Below are 24,949 nucleotides of genomic sequence, written 5' to 3' on the forward strand. Positions count from 1 at the left end.
AATATATGACCCCAAGTGGCACAGCTGGGGAATAGCAGAGGCAGGCTTTGATCCCAGCAATTGCTAGCAACAGCAATTCATTCTTTAATTCACTCTGCGCCTATTTATTTTAGCACCAGCCATGTGCCAGGCACTCTGTTTGGCACTAAAAATACAATACAAAACAAGGCATAAGAGGTCCCTGCCTTCACGATGCACACCGTCCATCTGCTGGTAATATAATGTAGTCACTTATCATCTCAAATTATCTGGCCACACAATGAACAAGTAAAAAGAAGATGAAATTCATTTTAATAATGTATCCTACTGTGACCAAAATGTCTAAAATATTTCAACATTAAATGAATATAAAATTGTTGATGAGATCTTTTACACTATTTTTGCATACAAAGTCTTCTAAATCCAGTATGTCATGCCCTTATGGCACGTTTCTATTCAGACTAACCACATTTCAAGTACTCCATAGCCACCGGTTGTTGGTGGCTACCATATTAGAGCAGATCTAGAAAGAACTTGATAATTTTGGCCCAATTTCTTTGCAGTCATAATATAGGGAAAACAGTCCACCTGTTTTTCCATGTTATTTCTGATCCCCATACGCCAGCATTTCACAGGGCACAAAATGCAAGCAGTAGAGATTTGTTTCTTTCACCTGGACTTCAGCTTCATACACCTGAGGCTGTAGATACCAAAGGAAATTTGTAGGTATGTGCATCACATAATTTACATATTTTCTGTTATGTATTTCACTGATTAAAACAACAACAACAGCTTGACACTTTACCATCAATGGACGATAATAACACAGAAGTGGACCCTCTGCAAACCATCAGAGCCTCCGCCATGTCCACGTTTTGCCAGCATGTCTTCATGTGTTTATTGCTCCTGATGGAAACATCGAAGATGTAATTCGAAGCTTAGCAGCAGCCAGAATTTCTGATATTTTATCTGGTCACTAAAAGTTTTGTAATCAATTTTCAAGAGATAAACAAAACAGTGATAAGATTTTACTGTTTAATACAAGTGTCCAGCAGGTGTTAATGGGGACCAAGCAGTGGGGTGTATAATGGTTTTTCCCTGGGTAAAGAATTCTGCTCTGGAGTAACTTTAAGTGGGAAGAAAGCCTGTGGAAATACGGATCATCCTTCCTAGAAATTAGATGGGGGAATTGAAGGTAATGGGTACTTGCTCCCTGCCAACTTCATAATGAAATTACTGTTCAGCAAATAATCCTGTTAGAGGTTTGTTTTTTTTTCCTTCCCAGGAGACTGAAGACTTTTAATAGGAAGGAAGGAAGGAAGAAAGAAAGAAAGAAGGAAAGAAAAGAAAGAAGGAAAGAAGGAAGGAAGAAGGGAAGGAGGAAGGGAAGGAAGGAAGGAAAAAAGGAAGGAAGGAAGGAAGAAAATAGACAGTATTAACATAGAGTATGTAGACTCATTGGTCCAGAATACTGATTCTTAAAGGAACACAGAACAATGTGGAGTGTGAGAATTTCCATATAGTTGTTTCCCTATAATCTGAAGAAGATGGATTGCATCTAAATAATGTCCCTGCTAACTCCTTCTGATTTCACTACAAAATGAGAGAAAAGGAAATGAGCAGGGGAAACGGAGATGGGGAATTAAAGAAGAGGGAGATTTAAGTAGATTCAACTGGCATATCAGAAGAAGACTGGGTGCTCAACAGGGCATGCTAGCTCCTAGATTAAAATGGTGACCGTGACATTGGTTCACACCACATAACCCTGTGAATGGCTCTCCCCCGAGCCAGGGGTCCAAGTCAAACCCAAAGTATTCGTCCTCTGGTCTGCCGTTTCCAAACACATATGAAATTGGATATTTTCGAACCTCTTGCTAATGGACTAAATTTTTCAGTTTCACCCACATTTGGGGTGTTAGATTGACCCAGCGTGAACTCTGTTCACTTCAAATTATTGTATAATCAAAACTTGGTTTGAGAGCTTATTGGATTCAATAAAAAACAACAAACAAACAAACTAAAACCCTCAATGAATCAGCTGGCCTAACTATGAGTTTTAGACTGCAGATACAGACTGACTTGGTTACAGATTTCCTGCCAGCCCAGGTAAAGTCCACTGGTGGGCTTTGTCTGCAATTTTTATGCTGAAATTCCATGTTCCATCGTGACATTTCATGAGTCTTTGCCTTTGGCCTTGCAGTTTCCTCCATACGGTGAATCACTCCTCTACTTAAAACCTTTCGTGATCCTCGTGGCCTTTTGAACAAAATCCAGACACTTTAGGTCCCTTATGATCTAGCTTAAGGGATGCTGTCCAGACACATCCCACTGCCTGTCAGCTGTACTAAGCTATTGCCCCTAGCGTGTCACTTCCTTTGCGGACTCTTGTTTGTGTAAGGTGACTCCTCTACTCTGAATGCTCTTCCCCACCTCTCCTCAACCCCTTTACTTGTGAAGATTCCCAGGAAGCCCTCCCTACGTTGTAGAGATTGTGTTGGGGGCCCTTCCTCTACATTCTCATGACTTATACTTACTGTGCATTGGCACATAAGTGGCCTTCTATGTACTGTCATTGTTTATGTGTCTATGTCACTGAATTGTGAGGATGTAAGTGGGGGCACAGGCACTGTGTTTTTTATTTCTGTATTTATGGGACTCACCATAAGGCCTGACACACAATAGACATTCAGTAAATCGTTGTTGAATCAGTAAATTATCTTCCTAGGAAATGATCAGCGATGCCTCAGATACACCAAATAGAATCGTGATTACCCTTTGCTTCTTCTAGAATAGCAGTGTTTGATTTTTCTGTTTTTAAACAAATAATATTTTGTTAAAAATAAAAACTATTTGCAGAAAATTTGGAAACTACAAAGATACACAAAAGAAAAAGGAAAGTACCTGGGATCCTTCCATGTATAGACAAACCCTATTTTTATCCTCTTTCCTGCTTGTTTAACATTAAATAGCAAGCATTATCTTCATGCCGTTAACTTGTCTCAAAAACATGATTTTTTAAGGACTCAAAACTGTCCACTGAATGGATACACAAAAATGTTCTTTGCCTTTTCCCCAATTTCTTAACCTTGTCCTTGGAGACCTGATTCTTCCCCCATAGGACACAGTCAGGTCTTCTGCATTGTGGCTGCCCAGGGGCAGACATGTGACCAGTTAGGCCAATCTCTCTTTTTGGAATTATTTTTGTTATCTAGTCCTCTTCCTTAATATTTTACTTCTTTAGCTACTTTTGTTGTTAAAGGAATATAATGCAAAAAAATGCTATGACTTTGAGGTACCCTGTCTTTCTGGGGAGGTCTCTGAATGCTTCTAACCACTATACTATATTTACTGAGTGTCTGCTAAGTGGTGTGTTTTCTTGGATGTCTTTAACAACATCATTTTTTTTCTCACACTACAAGGAGATGTGAACCTCTGAGAACCCTCCCTCCCAAATCCTGGGAAATGAGCTCTTTCTTCCTCTGCATCAGAGCTGAGCCTGACTACAGGCGAGGTGGTTTGAGGCTGGGGTGTGGGAGGTAGAGATAAGAGTATTGTAAGACAGACAGACATCACTTGTGACGAAGACAACTGCACAGTTGTTGTATAGGGCAGATATCATTGACGCCTTGACGCCTCTCTCTCCCCCACCCTCATATCTAACCCATCACTGAATACCTGCTCAATATTTCTCCACTTGCCTATGTGTTGCTGCTCCTACTCTTCCATCTCCTCCACTTTTGGGGCCACAATGGGACCAAAGCCAACATCATCTCTCACCTGAATAATAGCACTGTGACCAGCCCCCCTCTACCTACTGTGGTCCCCAGCAAACCTATTCTGTACACAACATTTAAGTCATATTATACTGATACAAGAAAAGTCTGATTATATCACCTCCTTGATTAAAATCTTCAATGTCTTTCTGTTGTTTTAAAACAAAGATAAAACTCCTTAACATGGCCTGAAAAGCTTTGCACTGTCTGCCCCTATTTACCTTCTCACCCACACCACACCCCACATTTCCCTGCCTCTCTCTCCTTTGGCCTCACTGGTTTGCACTCAGTCCTTCATAAGCACTACCACAGGACCTTTGTACATGCTGTCCCCTTTGCCTGGAATGTGCTTAAATCTTTTCTTATCTAGTTAATGCTGACTCATCCTTCAGGTCAAGCGGCACTTCCTTATAGAAGCCTTGCCTGACCCCTGTTTCACTTTCACATAGCACACCCCGCCCCCTCTATTGTAGCACTTGTCATAGTTCGGTGATTAACCAATTAACACCTGTCCTCTCCCTTAGACTATAAGCTTTAAGAGGACAGAGATCGTGTCTGTTTCTTCTTTATTGCCAACCAACTAGCTGAGTCCTGACATGTAGCAAATATTTGATAAATATTAGTTGAATGAATAATGAACGAATGGGGTATCATTTCCTTGACGTTGTATACCGTGTGGTTTATGAGCAAAGCAGTTTCCTTTAGGGAAGCTTGTTAAAACATGCTTTCAGATCCTCCTGTAAGACGCTCATTTGAACCAAAGTCTGTAGTCTGGCAGGACAAATATGTTCCATCCCCTGTGCTTTCTGCAATAAATTACTAATGCCTATACAGGATTGGGGATTCTGGGAGTGATTACAGGCTCATGAAAAAGAGTGCGTGGAAATTAGCAGAGCCTGTGTGGGTACTGATGCTTCCACAGATAGGGGCTGCTTGTGATGAGTTTACACCTTCTCAGTGTTACACTGATGGCGGCATCCACTTATTTGTTTGAAACCTCTTTAATTCTTCCCTAAACATTTGTTTTTCTCTTCCTCTCTCTAGATTTATGGTCAACGTGACGTGGGATGGCAAAGACTTGTCCTTCACTGAGGAAGGCTATCAGGTGCACCCCAGGCTGGTGGTCATCGTGCTGAACAAGGACCGTGAATGGGAAAAGGTGAGCATCCTTCTGTGTGCCCAATACAGGGGAGGCAGGAAAGGTGTGGGCAGCAAGGGAGCTCAAACTACTCCTTTTCCCAGAGTATTTCCCTCTGAGCAGCTCCACGTGTCATTCCATGACCCTTGATGGAACAAGGCAGACCCTTGGAGATGGAGATGCTTTCCCTGGGTGAACTGGGGCAGTTGTGTGCTGTTCTTTGTGTTGGGTTCTCAAATCTGAATAGGAAGTGTCCTTGAAAGACTTAAGGTAATTTAAAAGCAGGAAGTGTGGTTCACATCATTGCAGTAGCAAGTGTTCACTATCTGGCAGTGATCACACCAGTTTGCCTAAACCTCATAATGGGGTATGATATTCACACATTTTGCCCTATGAATGAACCCCTTGTATTTTCATGTACTTAGTCTTTTGCTTTGAATCAACTCATTTCCAAAACTTACTTAAATGTGTCACTTCTGCAAATCATGGATTGTATTTCTTATACAGCACATTTTCTAGAACATATATAATAACTATAAAAAATATAAAAAATCAATGTTCAGAAAAAGTAATAAACCAGACTCCATCAAAATTTAAATCTTCGCTGATATAGAGACACTGTTAGAAACTGAAAAAGAGAAGCCACAAATCCAGAAAAAATATTTTTAAAAATATATCTCAATCAAAGGACTCATATCCAGAATATATAAAGAACTCCTATAAATCAATAATAAAAACAACACACAATTAAAACAGGAAATTGACTTAGAAATTTCACAAAAAATTTTACTCAAATAGTCAATAAGTACATGAAAACATGTTTAACATTGATGATAATCAGAGACATGCAAATTAAAACCACAATGAGCTACCACTTCATACCCCCTGAATGGCCCAAATGAAAAGGACCAACAATACCAAGTGCTGGTAAGGACATGGAGCAACTGAATCTCTTACATATTGCTGACGGGGGTGTACAATTCCAGCCACTGTGGAAAACCGTTTGGCAGTTTCTTATAAAGTTAAACGTACACCAACCTTATGATCCAGCAATTCCACTCCTAGGTATTTACTGCAAAGAAATTGAAACATACACCCAAAAAGTAATATTTATATAAGACGTTCATAATAGCAAAACATCAGAAAGAACTCAAAGGTTCATCAACAACGATATGGGTAAATACATTACATATATTCATAAAAGGGATTGCTACACATTAATAAGGTACGAATTGGTAATACCCACAACAGTGCAGATGAATTGCAAAAACATTATGTTGAACAAAAGAAGCCAGACACAGAAGATTATACTGTATGATTCCATTTTTATGAAGTTCAAGAAGAGGCAAAACTTGTCTATGGGGTTAGATATCAGGATGATGGTTGCTTTTTTGGAGGAGGGCAATTAATAGGAAAGGGGCACAGGGGACTTTCTAGAGTTATGGCAATATTCCTTGTGTTGAACATTTGTCAAAATGCATCAGACTATCACACAAGATTTGTTTGTTTCATTGCATGCCATTATATCTTAACTAAAAGATACATTTTGAAACTGTTCAAGTTGAGATACCCTGCACAATTAATTACCAATGTTTACTGAGTTTTCATGCTTAACTCCCTGACATGAGTACTAGTTATGACAACAATAGCCATTGTTTATTGAACGCTCACTTGATTTTTTCTTTAGGTGGTACACCCAAGCTCTGAGTGATGACTTGGTTTATTCATTCATTCCACAAATGTTTATTCAGTGCCTGCTATGTGCTAGGCACTATTCTTGATGCTTGGAATCTATCAGTGAACAGGAGAGACGAAACAACCATTTCTGATTCATGGAACTTAGACTCTGGTGTGTGTGTGGAGAGGGATGGGTTGGGATTTTGTGCACTTTTGTGATGCTTGAGGAAAGCACTGGATTCTGTCCCCGGGTGTTACCTCTGCTCTTCCCTCTGGTAAACCCTGTAGCCCACTGTCCTAAGTGGCTCACATCTCCATGTCTGAGCTGGTTCCTTTATGTATCTGGAACTTTGAACATGCTTTTTTTTTTTTCTTTCCTGTAATGCTTCCCTGTATCCTTACTTTCTTTTATTCATCCTTCAAATTCTGGCTTCTCTCTCCTCTTGCAAATGGAAAGTCAAAATGCAAGTTATTTTTTTCTTCTCCATAATAAGAGGTAGAGAACTTGAGCCTTTCTGCCTTTTGGTATTACATTTTGGAGTTATTTTTCAACCTTTTGAAGTTACACGGTCTGAGGATCACTTTTGGAGCTGTAAGATCATTCTCGTTGGTTGGATTTAGCCAGTCCTGGATCAGGCCCGGCTCACACCTGTGAATTCTCTGTGCTGCCTTTGGACCTACCTCATTTGCCAGGGAGCCTGTTTACAGGGAGGCCACTGTAGTACAAGTGATAACATTGCATAAAATAAGGTGGCCCTTGATAGGCTTCATTTCCACATACAGAAAATACCCTTTTAGTATTTTGTGTGTCCTCCTTCAAATTTCTGTTGAAATATAGCAATTTCCCAAAAAGGCAGCTCCAGGAATTGCTGCCGAGTTGAGCTTAGAATGTACAAATGCTTCCTGTAGTTGGTCTATTCTCTTAGCGATCAGGGGATCTAGTGCTTCAGAAATAACTCCTTGTGCTTCTGTCTCGGAGAAAGAGGAAGCCAATGGAGCAGGAGGGAATACCAGTCATGTTATCCTTAAAGCCGTCCCCCAGCAGCACATGCTGGTACAGCCGGTCAGCAGAGGGGAAAGTCTGCAGAAGGAGGGAGCTGTTATTCTGGGACTCAGAGGAGATTTCTTTTCATCTCTGAGGTCACTCAGTGGAGTCACTGGAAGCAGCATGTAATGAGGGTGTCTTGGAAAACATGACAAGCCCTTAGAAGGACATTTGCTTTCTGCTGGGCCTTTGTGTGCAGCTGGCATGGATTATTCCAGTGCTGTGCACAGTGCCCGCTTGTGTTCAGCAGACACAGAACTCAGGTCTGAGCAGACTTTCCTCTTGTAAATTGGGACTTCCATGCCCTCTACCTCTCCTTTTTTTTTTTTTTTCGATGGCTTTGCTCTGCATTAGAGCTTAGTGGGTCCAAGCCTTCCCAGAGATGCTTGAAAATAATACCCTGGTTACAAGCCAATTGGCAGCCCAGGCCAAAACAATAAACACCCTCTGTGGGCCAACTCTATGGCCAACATTCCATCTGCACATAGGATACCACCCCTCTCCTCAAGTAGCTCATTACTGAGCCATGTCTGGGGAGAGAGGGGTGGACTTGACTTGATCAAATGGGTAAGTCTTCACGAGGGTAGGGACATTGAGTAAAAGATTGGATTTCTCCATGTTGAATCATCTTATTAACTAGAAAAAATGCTTTGGGAATAATTCTATTTACCATTTTAGGGTTACACCAGTCTAAAATGAAAAAAATATGTGGGTATATGTACACGCATATAACATACATACAGACTAGCTTTAAAAAACATATATTTAGAGAGAAAGAAAGAGGGAGAAAGAGAGAGGGGGAGGGAGAGAGATTTAAAGAAAGGTTTTTAAAGCAGTTTTTACTTCAATCATGAATGGGACAAAAATCATAAATATTAAAATAAAACAACTCTCTTCTCTTCTAGAGAAGCTCTAATTAAAGATGGTAGAGATGCCCCAGAAGACAAAAGGGAGACCCATCATTACGTCTTCCTGAATGAAGGGTCCCATTCCCGTCTCTCTGATGCGTCTGCTTCCCTCTTTATTCTCACCACTCTGTTTGCATTCTCTTTGGTGCCCTTGATCTCAGTTGCTTTCCACACTGTGATGACTCCCAGATCCCTCTCTCCAGCCCAGATCTCCTGATCTCCAGACTTGACACCAGGACTCCGTTACATGGACAGCCCATAGACCTCCACTTCATCTTGTCCAAAGCCAAAGGCACCATCTTCTTCTCTCAAATATGGTTATTCTCGTGTGTCCCAGCACAGAATGCTTCATTCTTATCCTCCCAGTATCCTCCAAGCCCTCATAGTCACTTGTCATCTGCTCATTCTCTGTCTCAGTTCCTGTCTCTTTGAACACTTTCCTCTTTTTGCCAAGGGCACCCCTTCCATTGATTCTACATCTGGATAATCCAAATCAGGCTGTGTCCTTTCCACTTTGTACAGACCCGTATACTAACTCCTAAGAGTGTTAGCAGCTTGCATTATAATTATTTGCTTGCACGTTCATCTTCACTTGGACTGTGAGCCCCATCAGGGAAAGATCTGTTCCTTCCACATGTTTCTTTGGCTGTACCACAAGGTACTATTTCTAATGCCTAGAAGGGCCTCTGTACAATCTGCTGGTAATGCTGACTTCAATCACCATTTACTAAGAACTACTCTATACCAAGAACTATGCTGAGAGTTTTATGTCCATGAGCTTATTTAGTCATTTCAACAACTCATCTACAGTAGGTATTCTTATCCTTGCCTCATAAATGGAAATTCAGGTTCAGAGAAGCCAGGGACCTGCCTCAGATCCTGCATGTGGTAGAAGCAGGATGTGAATGGAGGACTGCCTGACCCCACAGGCTGCACTCCTCATTCCTACATCGTACTGAATTACAGCTGGTGGGAAAGGAATATTCTAGAGGAGAAATTAAGGGATATCCTCCTATCCTTAGAGTGACACCCACCTCCTTATTCTCACTGGATGCAGCAGATTTCACTCAAACCCAACCAGTTGGAACTTGGGGTATAAGTATTTATCACGTCTCACAGGCCGTCTTTTTGTTCGACAGAAGTTCCACCTTCCAATCTGGCTCACTGAAGAAGGGGTTGTACCCTGTTCCTGTGTCTTGTGCATAATGAAGCAGATGCCAGTTACAGAATTCCTAGTACAGATAAGATAAAGGAGATCTTAGAAAAAGCTAAGATTGATCCCCAGTTCTGGCTGTGGCATATCAGTGTGTTACCAGATCTATCGAGGCTTTCACCCACAATGGTGTACGCGTGGGGTGCAGTTTTCCCATGGTGGGGTCTCTAATTAGAGAATGTCATAACTCCCTCCCTTCTAAATCATTGTATTTTAACTGCCCCTCCATCACTTCCCCACCACACTTAACCTAGATGGCTTGGTGAGTCTCAAGAACTTATGTGCAGAAGATTTCTAGTGTGTGTGTTTGCTTGTGTGTATGTGTGTGTGTATGATATCAGTTATCTGCCAAAAGGTTCATCCTGCTAAAAGATGGAAGTATTTATGCAAACATTATACTTGACATCTGCATACACATATTCCAATGATTACGTTAAAGAAATCACAGAGGAAAATTATAATTGAAAGGACACCAGTAAGTTACAATTGATAGAACAATTGTGCGAAGTACATTGTTTATACATCCTACAAGCAGCCAGAAATATATTATGGCTTCTACTATGTGCTTGCTTTGCTTAGAAAAACGATGGCAGTGCATTGATGAAGCCATGAATTCTGGCTATGACTAGCACTGAGAGAATACTGTTTGTTTTCAGGTTTTCACTTTTTCCTTTACCACTATATCTCTATAGAATGGATACAAGAATGAGAGGATTTTTTTTTCATGAACTTCCCCAGATGAGGAACATCTTTTAGTGTGGTCATTTTACATGTGTTGTCCTGTGGGCTACCCATATCAGAGTAACCATGGGAAAGATGTAAAGGTGCTAAGACTTTTGCGGTACTAGCACTACCTCAAACCTATAGAATAATCATTTCTGATTCTGCTTTTTCATAAGCTCCCCTAGCAATGCCCATTAAAGATATAGAACTACTGCTTTAGGACATGGATTTACTCTTTGTTATCTTGAAAAAATGGTTTCATCTAGGTCATCCTGGCTATCAAGATTTCCTGCTTCCTGTCTTTGTGCCTCTTTCTTCCTTTGGAATACACAGCTTAGTAGCAATGCTTAAGAGCAGTGGTACAGGAGAAAAGGAGATAAGGAAATTGGAGTCCTGTAGCACCTAGAGTAACCGCTGCTGACTGAGACAGTAACAGTGCCAAGTGAAATGTTTATGGATATAGTATAGTTCCAATTACCTGGTGTGTCCTCAACAAATACTGTTATTAAATAACTGGTATTTTAGTTAAATCTGTCCCCCTTAAGCAAAGATGGTTGAATTTGGGGTATATAACCCTTATTTATTCACACTTCTATTCTGTCAAGCAAAATTTCCTGAGTACCTACTATGTGCAAGCCATTGTTGAGGGTTGCAATGAAACGTGGACCTGCCTTAGAGTGTCATAGGGCATGAGGAGATGCTCGTAATTGCAAGACAGTATGAAATGTGCAACAGGAGATGCTCTGATAAAAGTCTATGATGTTTGGAGAAGAGGTATATTACATGTAGGCTGGCTGATCAAGGGCATCTATACAGAGAACTTTAATTTGAGCAGGGTCTCAGATGAGACCTTCTGAACATGTGTGGGGAGGCCATTCCATGCAGAAGGACCATTGAAAGCCAAAGTCCAGAGGCAAGCGTGCTCAAGGCTCATTTGAGAAAGAGTTCAATGTGTTTGAAACATAGCTTGTATGGTAGGCAGAATTCTAAGAATGACCCCCAGTGCACTCTTCTATAATTATCTCTTCTAGGAGGATGACCTGTGAATATGACGAGATATGCCTTCTGTGATTGTTATGTTAGATAGCAAAAGGAGTTTTTCAGTTGACTTTGAGTTAATCAAAAGGAGTGTTATCAGGCTGGGCCTAACCTAATCACACGGGCCTTTTTTTGGGGGGGGCGTGTATAGTTGTTTTACAATATTGTGTTAGTTTCTACTGTACAGCAAAGTGAAGTAGAGTTCCCTGTGCTATATAGCAGGTTCTCATTAGTTATTTATTTTATACATATTAGCTAGTGTATATATGTCAATCCCAATCTCCCAATTCATCCCACCCCCCCCTTTCCCCCCTTGATGTCCATAGGTTTGTTCTCTGCACATGGGCCTTTTAAAAGTAGAGAGTTTTCTGAAACTAGTAGCAGAAGAGGAAGTCAGAGAGATTTGAGCATAAGCAGGAATTGTCTGACTGCTGGATTTGAGGATTGAGAGGGCCATATGACAAGGAAGCAGGTGGCCACTAGGAGATGAGTTTAGTCTCTGGCCAACAGCCAGCAAGGAAACAAGGACTTCAGTCCTACAACCTCCAGGAACTGAACTCTGCCAACAACCCGAATGAGTCTGCAAGTGGATTCTCCCCAGATCCTGCAGCTATGAGCGCAGCTGAGTGACAGCTTGGTTTTGGCCTCATGTGACCCTGAGCAGAGAACCCAGAGAACCCAGCTGAGCCCCGCTGGACTTCTGACCTACAGAACTGTGAGGTCATAAGGGAGCATTGTTTCATGTGGCTATGTTTGAGGCCATTTGTTATTACATGGCAATAGAAGACGAAAGCAGGTTGTTTAAAGGGAAAATATGGGAATGAAGGACCATACTGGAGTTTGAATTATACACTGTGGGATTTTATTCAGTCACCTTTGGGGTACTGTTGAAGAGCTTGAGATGGGAGAACAGCATAAAAATAATAATAGTAATAGCTAATACTCGTTTAGTATTGATGATACACCGTGCAGGGTGCTAAGCGTTCAAATACATAAACTTATCTAATGCTTACATGAACACTGTGATGCAGATACTACTATTACCCTCTTTTATATATGTAGGGGATAAGGCCCAGAGAAATTCAATAACTTGCTCAAGATGACAGAGCTAGTAAGTTGCAAAGCCAGGATAAGAACCCCATAGCCTGTCCTCTTAGATAAAAACTAAACTACTTCTTCAAAAATGGTGATTGGCATGGATCTTGGGGAAATTTTCTAAGCGACTATTTAAGTAGCTCAGGTTAAAGGGAATGTAGGTGTGAACAAGAACAGTGGCAGTGGCATCTGAGAAATTTCAGCAACAGAACTGAAAGCATGGCACTGACTGTATGATTTGCTGAGAGATTCGTGAAAAGAGAGAAGTCAGAAAGATTTTTTAAAAAGTTTCTTTTAGGCATGAGTTTGTGTGTAGGCATTTCTGGACTGAGTACTTTCAGAAGAAATTTGTCATGCCTGTACATGACATGGTTCATCTCTCATCCCTTCCTCTCCCCCTCTTTCCCTTTCTCTCTGTTTCCTTTATTCTCCAAAATCCACAGCTAAAGTCAAGTGCCCTTTTGTAAAATGGGTTTGGTAATATCACCACCTTAGCAGAAGCTGTGTGAAATTTAATTTGTTTCCTTATATAATGATCATTAAGTTTCTCAAATGATGTAAGCCACAGAGAGGGAAAATTAAGCCATTACAAAATATTTAAAATTATCCTCTGACTTCCCTAGAGTCATGCATGGTGACTATTTTAAATACCTACACGGTACAATTTGTTAGGTCACAGTGGGGAAAGTACAATAGGTCTATAGCAAATGAACACATCAAACTGAAATGAGCGATGCCACCTCCGTGTGTGTGTGTGTGTGTGTGTGTGTGTATCTGTTTCTGTCTTGCATGGTTCTCTTTCTTTCTTTCTTTCTTTCTTTCTTTCTTTCTTCCTTCCTTCCTTCCTTCCTTCCTTCCTTCCTTCCTTCCTTCCTTCCTTTCTTTCTTTCTTTCTTTCTTTCTTTCTTTCTTTCTTTCCCTCCTTCCTTCCTTCCTTCCTCCCTCCCTCCCTCCCTTCCTTCCTTCCTTCCTTCGTTCCTTTCTTTCTTGCAGTTGTAATATAAGCCTAACTCCAAAAAGAACAGCAATTGAACCATGCTTTTCTGCAAGGCAATAGTCTGCTAATAGTTTTCTAGATTTCTGAAATTTAAAAAAAAGCAGTTCATAGGAAAGACATCTCTATGGGAACATGCCTTGATGGGAATGTTGATGATAAAGAAAATTGATGGCAATGAAGATGATGGTGCTGTTGATTGACGGGGTGTCATGATGGCAGCAGCTGCCATTTGTTACGCTCCTGTTATATGCCAGACGCCAAGCAGAGTGTTTTCAATACATTATCTCACTTAAATATCACAATATTCTCTGCACTTTCTCATATATAAAAGGGAGGTAATAATAGTACTTACCTCATAGGGTTGTTGGGAAAATTAAACAAAATATTATGTCAAGTGCTTAGAACACTGACTGGCACGTAGTAGATGATCAGTAAATGCCAGCTCCAGTTATCATTAGAGCTCCATATTATAGGAGAGAAATTGAAAGCTGCATGGAATGAATGACTTGCCCAAGGTCACATAGTGGTGAAGGCAGAATTTGAACGTAAGCAGTATTACAATAGAACCAGAATCAACCAGTATGTTATCTGGAGTATCCATCTCTACCCAACTCACAAACCCAGTTTGATAAGGAAGCTGTCTGAGAGTGAAGGGGCATAATTAAGCTGACAGATGGTATAAATGTAAGACAAAAGCTATACCCTTGACAGCTTGCCTTGCCATCAATTATGAAAATTAGTGAATAGATTATTGAAATGATCTCAGATGAGTAAATTATTCAGAGAGCCTCTCAGTTGGAAGTATTTCTAGAAACTCCTGAACAGACAGATGAAAACCATTTTTTTTTTCCTGACTGGGTCATCAACTCTTCTGTGTTGTAAGTGAATGCAAAGCCCTGAGCTCCTATGATAGATGGGAAAGAGAGGGAGGGAGGAAGTGAGGAAAGGAGAGAATGAGAGGATGAACACCAGGCTTTAGTCTCAATGCTGCAGAACATAGAATAGACTTCCTCCATTATCTAGGAGAAAGGTTTTTTTTCTAACTATGTTCCCTGGAAGGCTAGCTTCTTTCATAGTGCCACAGGGGTCTCTGACTGGATAGGGGCTAATGAGACAAGATCCAGCTATAGCCAGAGATGGTAAAGCTTTATCTGATTGGTATATTGGTGCTCCAAGCAAGCTTTCTTTTGGGGAAAAGATACAAAATTTATAAAATAAGTTTGAAAGTGATTAGAGTAAGGGGATTGAATTTAGACATCCTCTGAATATAAGGCAAATAAATGGTAAGCATTTGTTGAGCACCTATTATAAGCCAAACCTTACAGCATTGGCTTTATATTTATTATTTCACTTCAGCTACAGTGATAACCCTATGATGTAGGTGGTATTCTCTGATTGTTGAGTAAGGAAGACCTGGAGATATTCAGTGACATTTTTTCAGTAGCTGAGAAAATATTCAAATTTAAGTCTTGTGAGTCTCCCAGTCTGGTGCTCATTACACCACTTGACACAGTTTCTAGGATGAATGATGGGAATTTTCATAAAGGACCTAGAGATTCTTGTGAATATTATCTTCCTTGGAGGTTGAGTGGAGGGAATGAATGACAATACCTAGCCTTTTATGTAGACTCAAATCTTACTCTTTAGGATACATTAATTATTAACAATGAATGTCCCATGTGATTGATCTATATGTTTATTTATCTGTCCACCCAGCCAGTCATCCAGTGATCAGTCATCTGTATAATAAACCATCCGTCCGTCCATCCATCCATCAACCCATCTGACCAACCAACTTTCATCCATCCCCCTGGTCAGCCACTCTCGACCCCCCACCCAATTACCCACTGTTTGCCATGTACCTACTCTGTGCCAGGCTGGGGGTAGGTGTGGGTGAAGCCAAAATGAATAATACAGTGTCCCTGCCCTCAGGAAGGTCACAGTCTAGTGGGAGAGACAGAGAAATGAACTTTCAATTGCAACATAGATGGGTGTTAATAGTAGAGGTAAGCCCAGGGCACTGCAGGACACCTACCCAGCCTGGGTATTAATTAGGAAAGGGATGAGAAAAGGCTTCCTCGAAAGAGCTAACATATGTCCTGAGTCCTAAAGGATGAAGAAGAGTTATCTAAAGGGTGAAGATCATTTGGCCCATTTTATTAACTGAGTCACAAACATTTGAAGCCCCTTATTATTTTTTCCTCATTTCACAATTTATCCAGTTAGCTAGCTGTAGCTGGATTGCTTCCCACCCACCTACAACCACCAGACCTCCATGATTTGCTGTCTGGACCTGCTCTCTACTTTCTTAGCATTGTGTCTGTCATGTTTGTTATTTCCCTCATTTACATGCTGATGATGCAGACAGGAATGACATTTGTCTGTAAGAAAAGAGGCAGAACAGTGAAGAGTACTACCCCAGCAATCTGCTTCTGGCTACAAGTGGCTGTGTCAGGCTGCCTTCTGTAGCTGCAGTTTGGTTTTCTCATCTGTGCTATTGGCAGCAGAAGCTGCACTTCCCACTATGCTGTTTTTCTTGGCTTTGGAGCCTGGGTTGGGCCAGAGAGAAAGGCAGATAGAAAAAGATTGAATATTCTGAGTGTTGATCTCTAAACTGTGAAAGACTTACTGTGCTTTCTAGATGCTGAAGATGAGAAAATTGGCTGTCTGATACCTTGATATATTTCCCCACATTTAAAAAATAATTAATAATAAAAAATAATAATTTCTGTGTCCTAGTTATAGCCTAGGGGCTTTATATTCATTACTTTGACCCCTTTTAAACAGATATTGACATGAGTACTATCATGCCTTCCCCAGTTTATATATAAAGAACATGAGGCTCTGAGAAGATTGATGACTGGCCCAAGGTTACAGAAGCAAGTAAGTGACAACTTCTAGATTCCAACTCAGGTCTGTCAGATGATAAAGTCAATTTTATTTTGACGACACCATATGGTAGAGTTGGGGGGTTCTTTGTATATTGATAGTGAAGGTTGTGATTGCTTTAATTATGAAAACCTACCTTGGGAGCCCCCCATCCCTGCATGGTGGACATGCTCTCAGTATTTGTAAGATGGGCTGTTAGAGGTACAAGATTCCCCACTGAACCAGGCATCTCTTCCTGATCTTAGCCCAAAACATTCTACTGAGTTGCATGAAAATCTGCCACATAATCAAACTCTTGCATCTTTGTGCAAAACCAGTCAGCATTCCTCTGCCAACTTAAAGCTGTCAGTCGCCCTCCACTCCTGCAATATGCTGCGTGTTCATTCCTCATTACTACGTCACACGTTCATTATCTGTAGCCGTTGTCTTTTGAAAATGTGTTTTAAAACTCATTGCAATCATATCTATAGAGTTCTTGGAGTCTATTTTCCTTCCATTTGAATTATAATTCTGCAAGTTAGAAAGATGGAATGGACCTGTTTGAGAAGGAAGGAGGTAGGGGCGGAATCATCTTGATTTCTCTCAGTGTGCAAATAAAGACTCCGTTGGAAATGCATATGAGGAAAAAATCCTGAAGTTGGGAAAAGACAAGAGAATCAATTCTCATTCCCTTGAAGGGAGTTGTAAAATGACTTCAAGGAAACAATGTCCCCTTGATTATGTTGTGTTTAACTTTAAAGTTGAAACAAACAATCTGAGTTGGAAGAATCCTGATTCTTCATATCATTCCCCACCATACTGGCCTCTATGTGCACAGCAGATTATAGTTGATGGCATATTTTTTTTCCATGATTAAAGTGTGTTTGCAGAAAACAGGACAGGCAGATACGAGGTAGAAAAGGAGAGCAAGAGTTGGATTTGGGTAAGAGATCCTGACAACCACCCTTTCTAGAGGAAAAGCAGGAACATTTACCTTGTTTTAACAAGTGAGGGGTTGAGATTCGGACAGAGTAAGAAACTTGACCAGGGCTCCTTGGCAGGGACTGTACACATCTCTCTCCACAGATGCTTTCGACTTGGTGCCTTGAATCAGCACAGAAGGATTTGAGTTTCATTACCAAAATGACACCCTGACCTTTGCATTCAGAAATTGTCACTTCGTTGAAAATGGATGAGGATTCAAAAATGTGGGACACCCATCCAGTTATACTATAAATCAATCAGGACAGAAGTTGGAGACAAAGATGTGGCTAATCCAGAGCCCAAATCCCAAATCAGTGTCCAAAGATAAGGGAGTGGTACATGCAGGCAAAGCCAGGTCAGCACCATTGTCAGCAGAAATGGGCTGATGCCCTCGTTCCCGCTTCATTGAGCCTGGCACTGGTTAGTAGCTGAGACGGTTAGGAGAGAGGGGTGTTTGATCAATTTCGTAGGAGTTGATAGTTCTGAGACCCAAGTCAACCCTGGAAAGTTGCCATTCTTTGTATTTCTCAGATAATCAGTGTCTCCATCAGTAAAACGGAGCCAATGGTAATACCTCCCCCATGGGGTTTCTGTAAGGATATTAATCCTACCATTTATTAAATGCTTCCTGTATGTCAGAAAGAGCTTTAGATACATGATCTCTCTTAATTCACACAAAATCTTACGAGATTGGTACTATTAATATCCCCATTCTATAAATGAGAAAACTAAAGAATACAAAGAACTGGTTAATTTCCAAGAATCTGAACCGAGTTTTGAACCCCCATTTTTCTGATTCTGAAACCCATGCTTTGACCACTAAGTTCTGTTATCTTCCTCAGTCAAATTCTAAAATGCAGGGGACATCACCCAGTGCTGTGGGAGGTAGAGGATGCAAGTGAGAAAAGCACGCAGTTTGTTTTTCTGATATATAATAATTCCAAATAGTGAAAACAAAGAACCTAACAATTTCTGAGCACTGACTGTGCCACAGGCCCTGAGCCAAACATATTACATACATTATCACGTTTTATGTTCACCAGAACCCTAAATGGTAGATTTCATAATTATTTTTATTTTACAGATGAGAAAACTGAGGCTGGAGAAGTGAATTAATTGCAACACGGTCACCCAGCCACTTCATAACTTGGGGGATTATAAATAACATATGTAAAATATCCAGCAAAGGGCCTAGTACATAGTAGAAAAAGTTTAACAAATGGGAGCCATTATGCAAAGTACAGTATGGATTTTTTAATGACAGTTATCAAGGGTTTTTTGTTGTTGTTTGTTTGTTTTTGCATCTTGAGTGGGTTTCTGGAAGCCTACTGCTGGCATTCTCTTTTCTCAGAGGAGTTGGGCTTCAAGTTTAAAGATGAACATACTAAAGAATCATTGCATTTGTTTTCTCTTTGAGTCCCGTGTAAGGAGTTGAATACTGAAATATAGGCGATTAAGCAAGTCCTGAGCCAGCAGTCAGAAAACTGCCTCTAGTTCTTTCACCTATTTGCTGTCCTTATCTGGTCCACGTTACTTGAATGAACATTAGTTTACTGCTCTGAAAAATTGTAATAATATCTACACCTTTATGTGACTGTCTGCAATGAAGGCCAAATGAAATGAGATAATAATAAATAGCAACTTGTAACCCACAAAGGGCTATATAAATTCTGGGGATTTTATATTATTAACCTCATAATGACATTTAGCACTCTGGCCAGGATGATTCTTCCAAATGTGTCTTGGAAATTTATCTGAAATTTCCTTTTTCTACTTCTTTTCTTTTTTCCCACAGTACAGCTTCTTAACCAGTTGAGAACTCAAAAGCACATTCATAAGGTTTCATTTTGGGGCATAAGGATCCAAGAAAGCTTGGGTTACATTTATAGTTATGAAATTAATAGTATGTATTAATTGTGCATAACCTCAAGCCAGCAAATGGAATTAAAAATAATTGTCAGGCCTTTGGATTTATTGGTAGAGCTAAAATAACACCAGGCTGCTTTTGGCAAGACCTTCTCTGTGTGCAGAATTATATTAATAGGCAACTGATAAGTTCTGTCTAAAATAGAGAGAGTAAGTGAAGAACTTATCTGTCTCCCTTTGGGGGAAAAAAGCAAGTGCATTTCCTAAATGACATCTTGGTATATAAGACCTGGGCTTGGAGTTTTGATAAAATTAATGCCTTGCTCTCTCCTGTTCTGGAGATAGTCTGTGCCCTACATTTAGAGTTTAACTTCAATCTCAAGAGGACTTGCACATTGTAGATGGGATGGAATTAACCTTGACTGAATACCTACTATGGGCCAGGCTGGGAGTTTCACATAAAGGAATTAATGTAATTCTTACAAGAGCCCTGTATATAATGAAACACCCAATATTGGTTGAGCAATGGTGACCATGTGGCAAACAGAGTAATAACTGCTTTGTAGGCATGATTTTATTTAATTCTCACAACAACCATACAATATGATTACTCCTATCATACCCACTTTACTGGGTGAAAGAGGAAATTAAGGCCCACGAAGGAAACAAGTAAATGTAGCCAAGTTGCACAGCTAGTAAGCATAAGAGCTGGTATTCAGGCTCGAGTTAGGCCAACTCCGAAATCCACATTTTTTTTCAGTACATATTACCAGAAGAAGACAAATAAAGTAGTGATTACAGGAAGATCATAGTTATGGTAGTCATGTTGGTATATTGATTTATTCAGTTGTTTACTTACTAAACGTTTATGTATTTACTCTGTAAGGGGCACTGGATTGGGTGTAAGGGACACCAAGTACACAGTCCCCACCCTCAGTGAGTCTGCTGAGGCAGACAGGAGGGTGTATGGGTACTTATAATACTTGATGAGATAAGCAAAGAGGAGGTCACCCAGCCAATTTTGTGGGGTCATCAGGGACTGCTTCCCAGAAGAGCTGTTCTCTAGGTTGAGTTCTGAAGTGCAAGTCGGAGGGTGCCAGGCAGAGAGTGGGAAAGGGTTTTCTGTGCAGGGTGCGGAGCGTGTATGGCTACCTGCCACTGAGAGGAGAGCGCAATGTGCTGAGAAGGCTGTGATTTGTGCCGTAGGATTCATGAGTCCCTGTATGGGGGGCAGGGGTAGAACAGGGATCTGGATGTCAGGACTGAGGTTGGCGTGAATGCAGAGAGCTAGAGATGCCTGGGAATGAGATAGATCATTCAGGCTACGGTCAGGCACGTTCACTTGATTCCAAGTGTACTGAGAAACCATCCAAAGGCTCTAAGGGAGACAGTGGAGTGATCACATATGCAGAGCTATTATTTAGAGTGACGGCCTGGGCTGCAGCTTGGAGGATAGGCTGGGATGAATGCTATCTGGGGCAGGGGGACAAGTCTGGAGGTGGTGGCAGAAACCAGTGACAGGTGAAGACCAGGACTGAGTGGTGGTCTGACTTAAGAAAGAAGTGGACAAGGAAAAATTAAATATTAGAACTATCAAAGCTTGGCAATTGATGGAATATAAATAGGGGTGGAGGGAGAGGGGTGAATTAAGGAATATTTCCAAGGTTGAGATTTCAAGAACCCACATTGGCACATATGAGAAAAATTGTGCATTTTTTAAAAAAAATTGAAGGTAAGATGATGAGTTCTGCTCTGAGCCTGTTGAGTTGGAGGTTTCCTGGAGGCAGTAGAGAGGAGCTGGTGAAAGACAGCCATGTCTGAGAATGGTCAACATAGAGATGATAACAGAAGAGTGAATAGTAGATGCCTGAGCATGGAGGTCTGAGGGCAGGAGGGAGGGTCAGGACATGTAAAACGTGTGCAGAAAAAGAGAAGCTTGCATTTTGGCAGAGCTGGAGAAGTCAAAGAGGTGGGAACTAGCCTGGAAAGGGTAGGATCATGACTGTGTAGGGCAGGGAGACTCAAGGAAGATGAGAGTGGGTCTCACTGTCAAATAGATGCACCTGTTAGCCTTAGTGATGAGAGGGCCACTGGCGATCTTGTTGAGGCCAGTTTTAGAGGAGAGGTTGGTGCAGAAGAGGACTGTGTCCTGCTCAGACGATGGGATTAGTAGGAGAGAGGCCTCTGTCATCAGTGGAGGAGGAGAGAAGGAAGACGTGTGCCAAGGCAGGTGAGTTTGTAGGGTATGCAGGTTGTCCGTAGACTGTGAAATCAGAGGCAGACTCATCAGCTGGAAGTGAGGATGGCGCTGTCAGAGGTGCAGTTTCTCATGGGCAGGTGTGAAGGTTTGAAATACTTCCTAGGGAATGTAAGATGGCCAATCAGGAAAAGGGAAAAGAATTTCTGGTCAGAGACGGGGTCCTTACATTCAAAAGAGTATTCATCTATGTGGTTACGTGATGCTGTCCACCTGTACTCAGTGGTTTTCAGGTGAGGAAGTGGTTGGATTGACTGAGTTGGCAGAAGGTGGTACCAGGGAGGTGTGACAGGAAGACAAAGTGGGGACAGGATAGTTATGGATATGGCAGAACATGTATTGATGTGGTAGATGAAGAGGTCTCGGTTGGAATGGGCAGGAGGTGAAGGCAGGAATGAGTAGATCAACTGGGAGGAAAGAGAGGGCCCTGGGACCATGGCCAAAATGATGTTGGAGAAGAGACATGAGAATAGCAGTGTGAGAGCACTGTGGGGTTTTCTAAATTGAGAATCATTGAATCAAGCAATTCTAAGTGAATTTCCCCTCATGGGAGTGAGTGGCTAAAGTGGACTGGAGGTGGCCTATGGAGAGGAGGTCAATAAACTGACCTCTAACTTTATCCAGATAGTCTGGCAAATATGAATGTATTTATGAAGGAAATGATACAATCATTTGAAAATAGGACAACTCCAAAAGATGTGGGAGCTGATAAATACCAACCATACATGTATGAAATCACCAATATTATCCCTAACTTCTAAGCTATCAAGGGATCCCAAGGCCAATTGCCAATTTGAACTCAAATGCAACCAAACTGCAATGTGCACATAGCAATTTCAGCTTACTATCCAGGGGCTTCTATAATCTTGTCCCACTGTATCCCTTTATTCCTCTTTCTGTCTCATCCCCTTTGTACATTGTGTATTTCATCCAATTTGGGCAAATTCCTAGTCCACAAACATGTCCCTTAAACTCAACTGCTGTGCTTTTGTCCACACTATTCGTTCACCTTAGAAGTCTCTTCTCTCCACACTGATTTTCCAACTCCTCTGCCTGTTCTACAACTTCCCTCAATTGCCGTTCCTCTCATAAGGTCTCCCCTCTCTCACCAGATCTCCTCTTCCACTTCTGATGCTCCCTTGCATCTACTTCACCTTTCCTTTTTTGGCACTTGTCATTTTCTGTTTTATTTTATAACTAATTCTGAGAGCATTTTATTTTCCCTATTAGTAGGTGGGTTGCTTACACACAGAGACTTAGATCAGGGCTTGGTAAACATTTTATACAAAAGACAGCTAGTAAATATTTTAGGCTTGGCGGGCCATACTGTCTTGATCGCAGGTACTCAAATTCTGCTGTTTTAGTGTGAAAGCAACCATAAACAGCATATAAGGAAATGAGCATGGCTGTGTTCCAATCAAACTTTATTTATGGACATGGAAATTCAAATATCGTATCATTTTCACATGTCACAAAATATTATTCTTTCCATTGTTTTCAACCATTTAAAAATATAAGATCCACCCTTTGCTCATGGCTGTATGAAAACCACTGGCCCTTGGGACAAAGTTTGCCAGTCCCCAGCTTAGAGTCCTTTTACTGCTGTATCACCAGTGCTAGGACAGTGTATGGCACATAGTAAGCACTCAATAAACATTTGTTGAGTAGATTAACCAAAGAGTCAATGTAATCCAACCTTAACTGACCGAAAACCTAGAGAATAGCTTTGCTTATTGGTTAACACTCAGAATCAACAGGAATCTTGGGCTTCTACCTTTGGCTATACTTTGTGTGAATCTGAAAAGTTTTGATTTAACGAAGGCAACATAGCTCATAGGCATCATCACTGAACTTGAATTTGAGTCTTCTGACACCAAGTCTAGGGTTCTTTTGAACTATGAGTTTGCCAGTATGATTCAATAAGAAATGCCAAGTAGCTCCCTGGATGGTCACCAAGATTTTCATTTCATCCGAGTAACTCTGTGGGGCTCTGGCATTGTTAATTAGTGTCCAAGATGAGGATAATCAGTTTGAATGAAATTGGTTTGACAGTGGAGGGCTACTTAGGCTCAGTTTTCTGAAATAGCAAGTCTTATCTGGCCCATCCCAAGGGGATCCTTGTCTCTTACACGGCCTTCTAATAATCATGTTTTTAACAGTGGGCAAAGCTGTGGTTAAGCTTGTTACTGTTCCCTCACCATTAAATCTTCTGTTGGCTTTAGTGTTTCAAAGGATCCTCTCACTGGAATACTTTAGGACTCAGACAAGCCTGGAGCAAAGTAGTTTGGGGCCCGAGCTGAGCAAAGAAAAACGACTGTCAAAATACCATCTTATTTAAGGTGAATGGAAATTCTGATATGGGTGCATTTCATCACAGGGATGGATTTCACCCATGCACAAGCGCTTTCGTTAGCATCTTTGTAATAACCAACAAGGCCTCAGGCACCAACCCCTGGCTCGCCCTTTCATTTAGAAGGAGGAAAACGTCCATCTCAAAGACTTAAATGTATTATTTTGCCCCAGATATGAAAGAACGAATGCCCATCAGAGACCTGACACCAAGTGTTCCAAACCCTTCAACTTTCACAACCCAGTAACTTTTCACGGGCGAGAGAATTAAATACTTTGCAACTGATCAATACCCCCAGGTCTTATAACCTTATTTTAAAACTCTGCAGATACTGTCAATGAGGTTAACTTTGAATGTTCAGGCTGAGATCCAAATGGAACTGGCTTTTTTACATAATGCTGAGTGAGGAAATCCACGAGCCTTTGGCCCGTTCTATCCCTTAAGTCAGGTTTGATGTATTGGAAGTCTCCTGTTCCCTTAGTCTGCAATTTAATTACCTGGAACTTATCTCCTTTTATAAACTGTTACACACTCAGCCCCCAGTTTTTTTTTTTTTACCACTTTGCAAGGTTTTCATGGAAAAAAAAAAGTTGCCCAAGAGTAAGAGGAGGAGTCAGACCTGTATTCATATCCAGCCTTGTCATGATTTTCAGGCTGGTAAGAATGACTTGATAATCCCAATGAATGAAGGGCCCTCTCAGCTATCAGCCCAGCTCTGGAGGGCTCCTGACTACCTCCTAACTCTTACCAACTCTGCCAAGGGAGCAAAGAGCTGCTAAATATCCTTCAAGTAAATATTCAAAAAAGAGCTATTTACTCTGCCGGATTGCAAATGGTATTTCATTTATCTTACAAGTAGAAACTACACTGATCTTTGAAATTTACTCAGAAAAGTACATTAGAAGGTCAAAAGAAAAACCTTTTCCGTATTTCTAAATTGTCTTTGCAAAGGTGTTAAAAAAATAACCATGGTTATCACTACTATTATAATAGAAGACTGTCCTTAGGTCAAGTTCTCGTCCAATATTAGGTGCTTAT

The 24,949-nt window shown here is 41.0% G+C and overlaps 1 protein-coding gene across 1 annotated transcript in view; it reads left to right on the plus strand.

Moving 5' to 3' along the window:
* GRIN2A (glutamate ionotropic receptor NMDA type subunit 2A) overlaps positions 1 to 24,949 on the plus strand; it is a gene marked incomplete at both ends in the record, with an annotated part of 369,440 nt that overhangs the window by 242,131 nt on the left and 102,360 nt on the right. Inside the window, one exon of the mRNA XM_081255266.1 lies at positions 4,797 to 4,911. Coding sequence (XP_081111392.1) covers positions 4,797 to 4,911 — 115 coding nt within the window. The remainder of the gene's footprint in view (positions 1 to 4,796; positions 4,912 to 24,949) is intronic.

Source organism: Mesoplodon bidens (genome assembly GCF_964165515.1).
Source record: "Mesoplodon bidens genome assembly, chromosome: 15".
NCBI lineage: Eukaryota > Metazoa > Chordata > Mammalia > Artiodactyla > Ziphiidae > Mesoplodon > Mesoplodon bidens.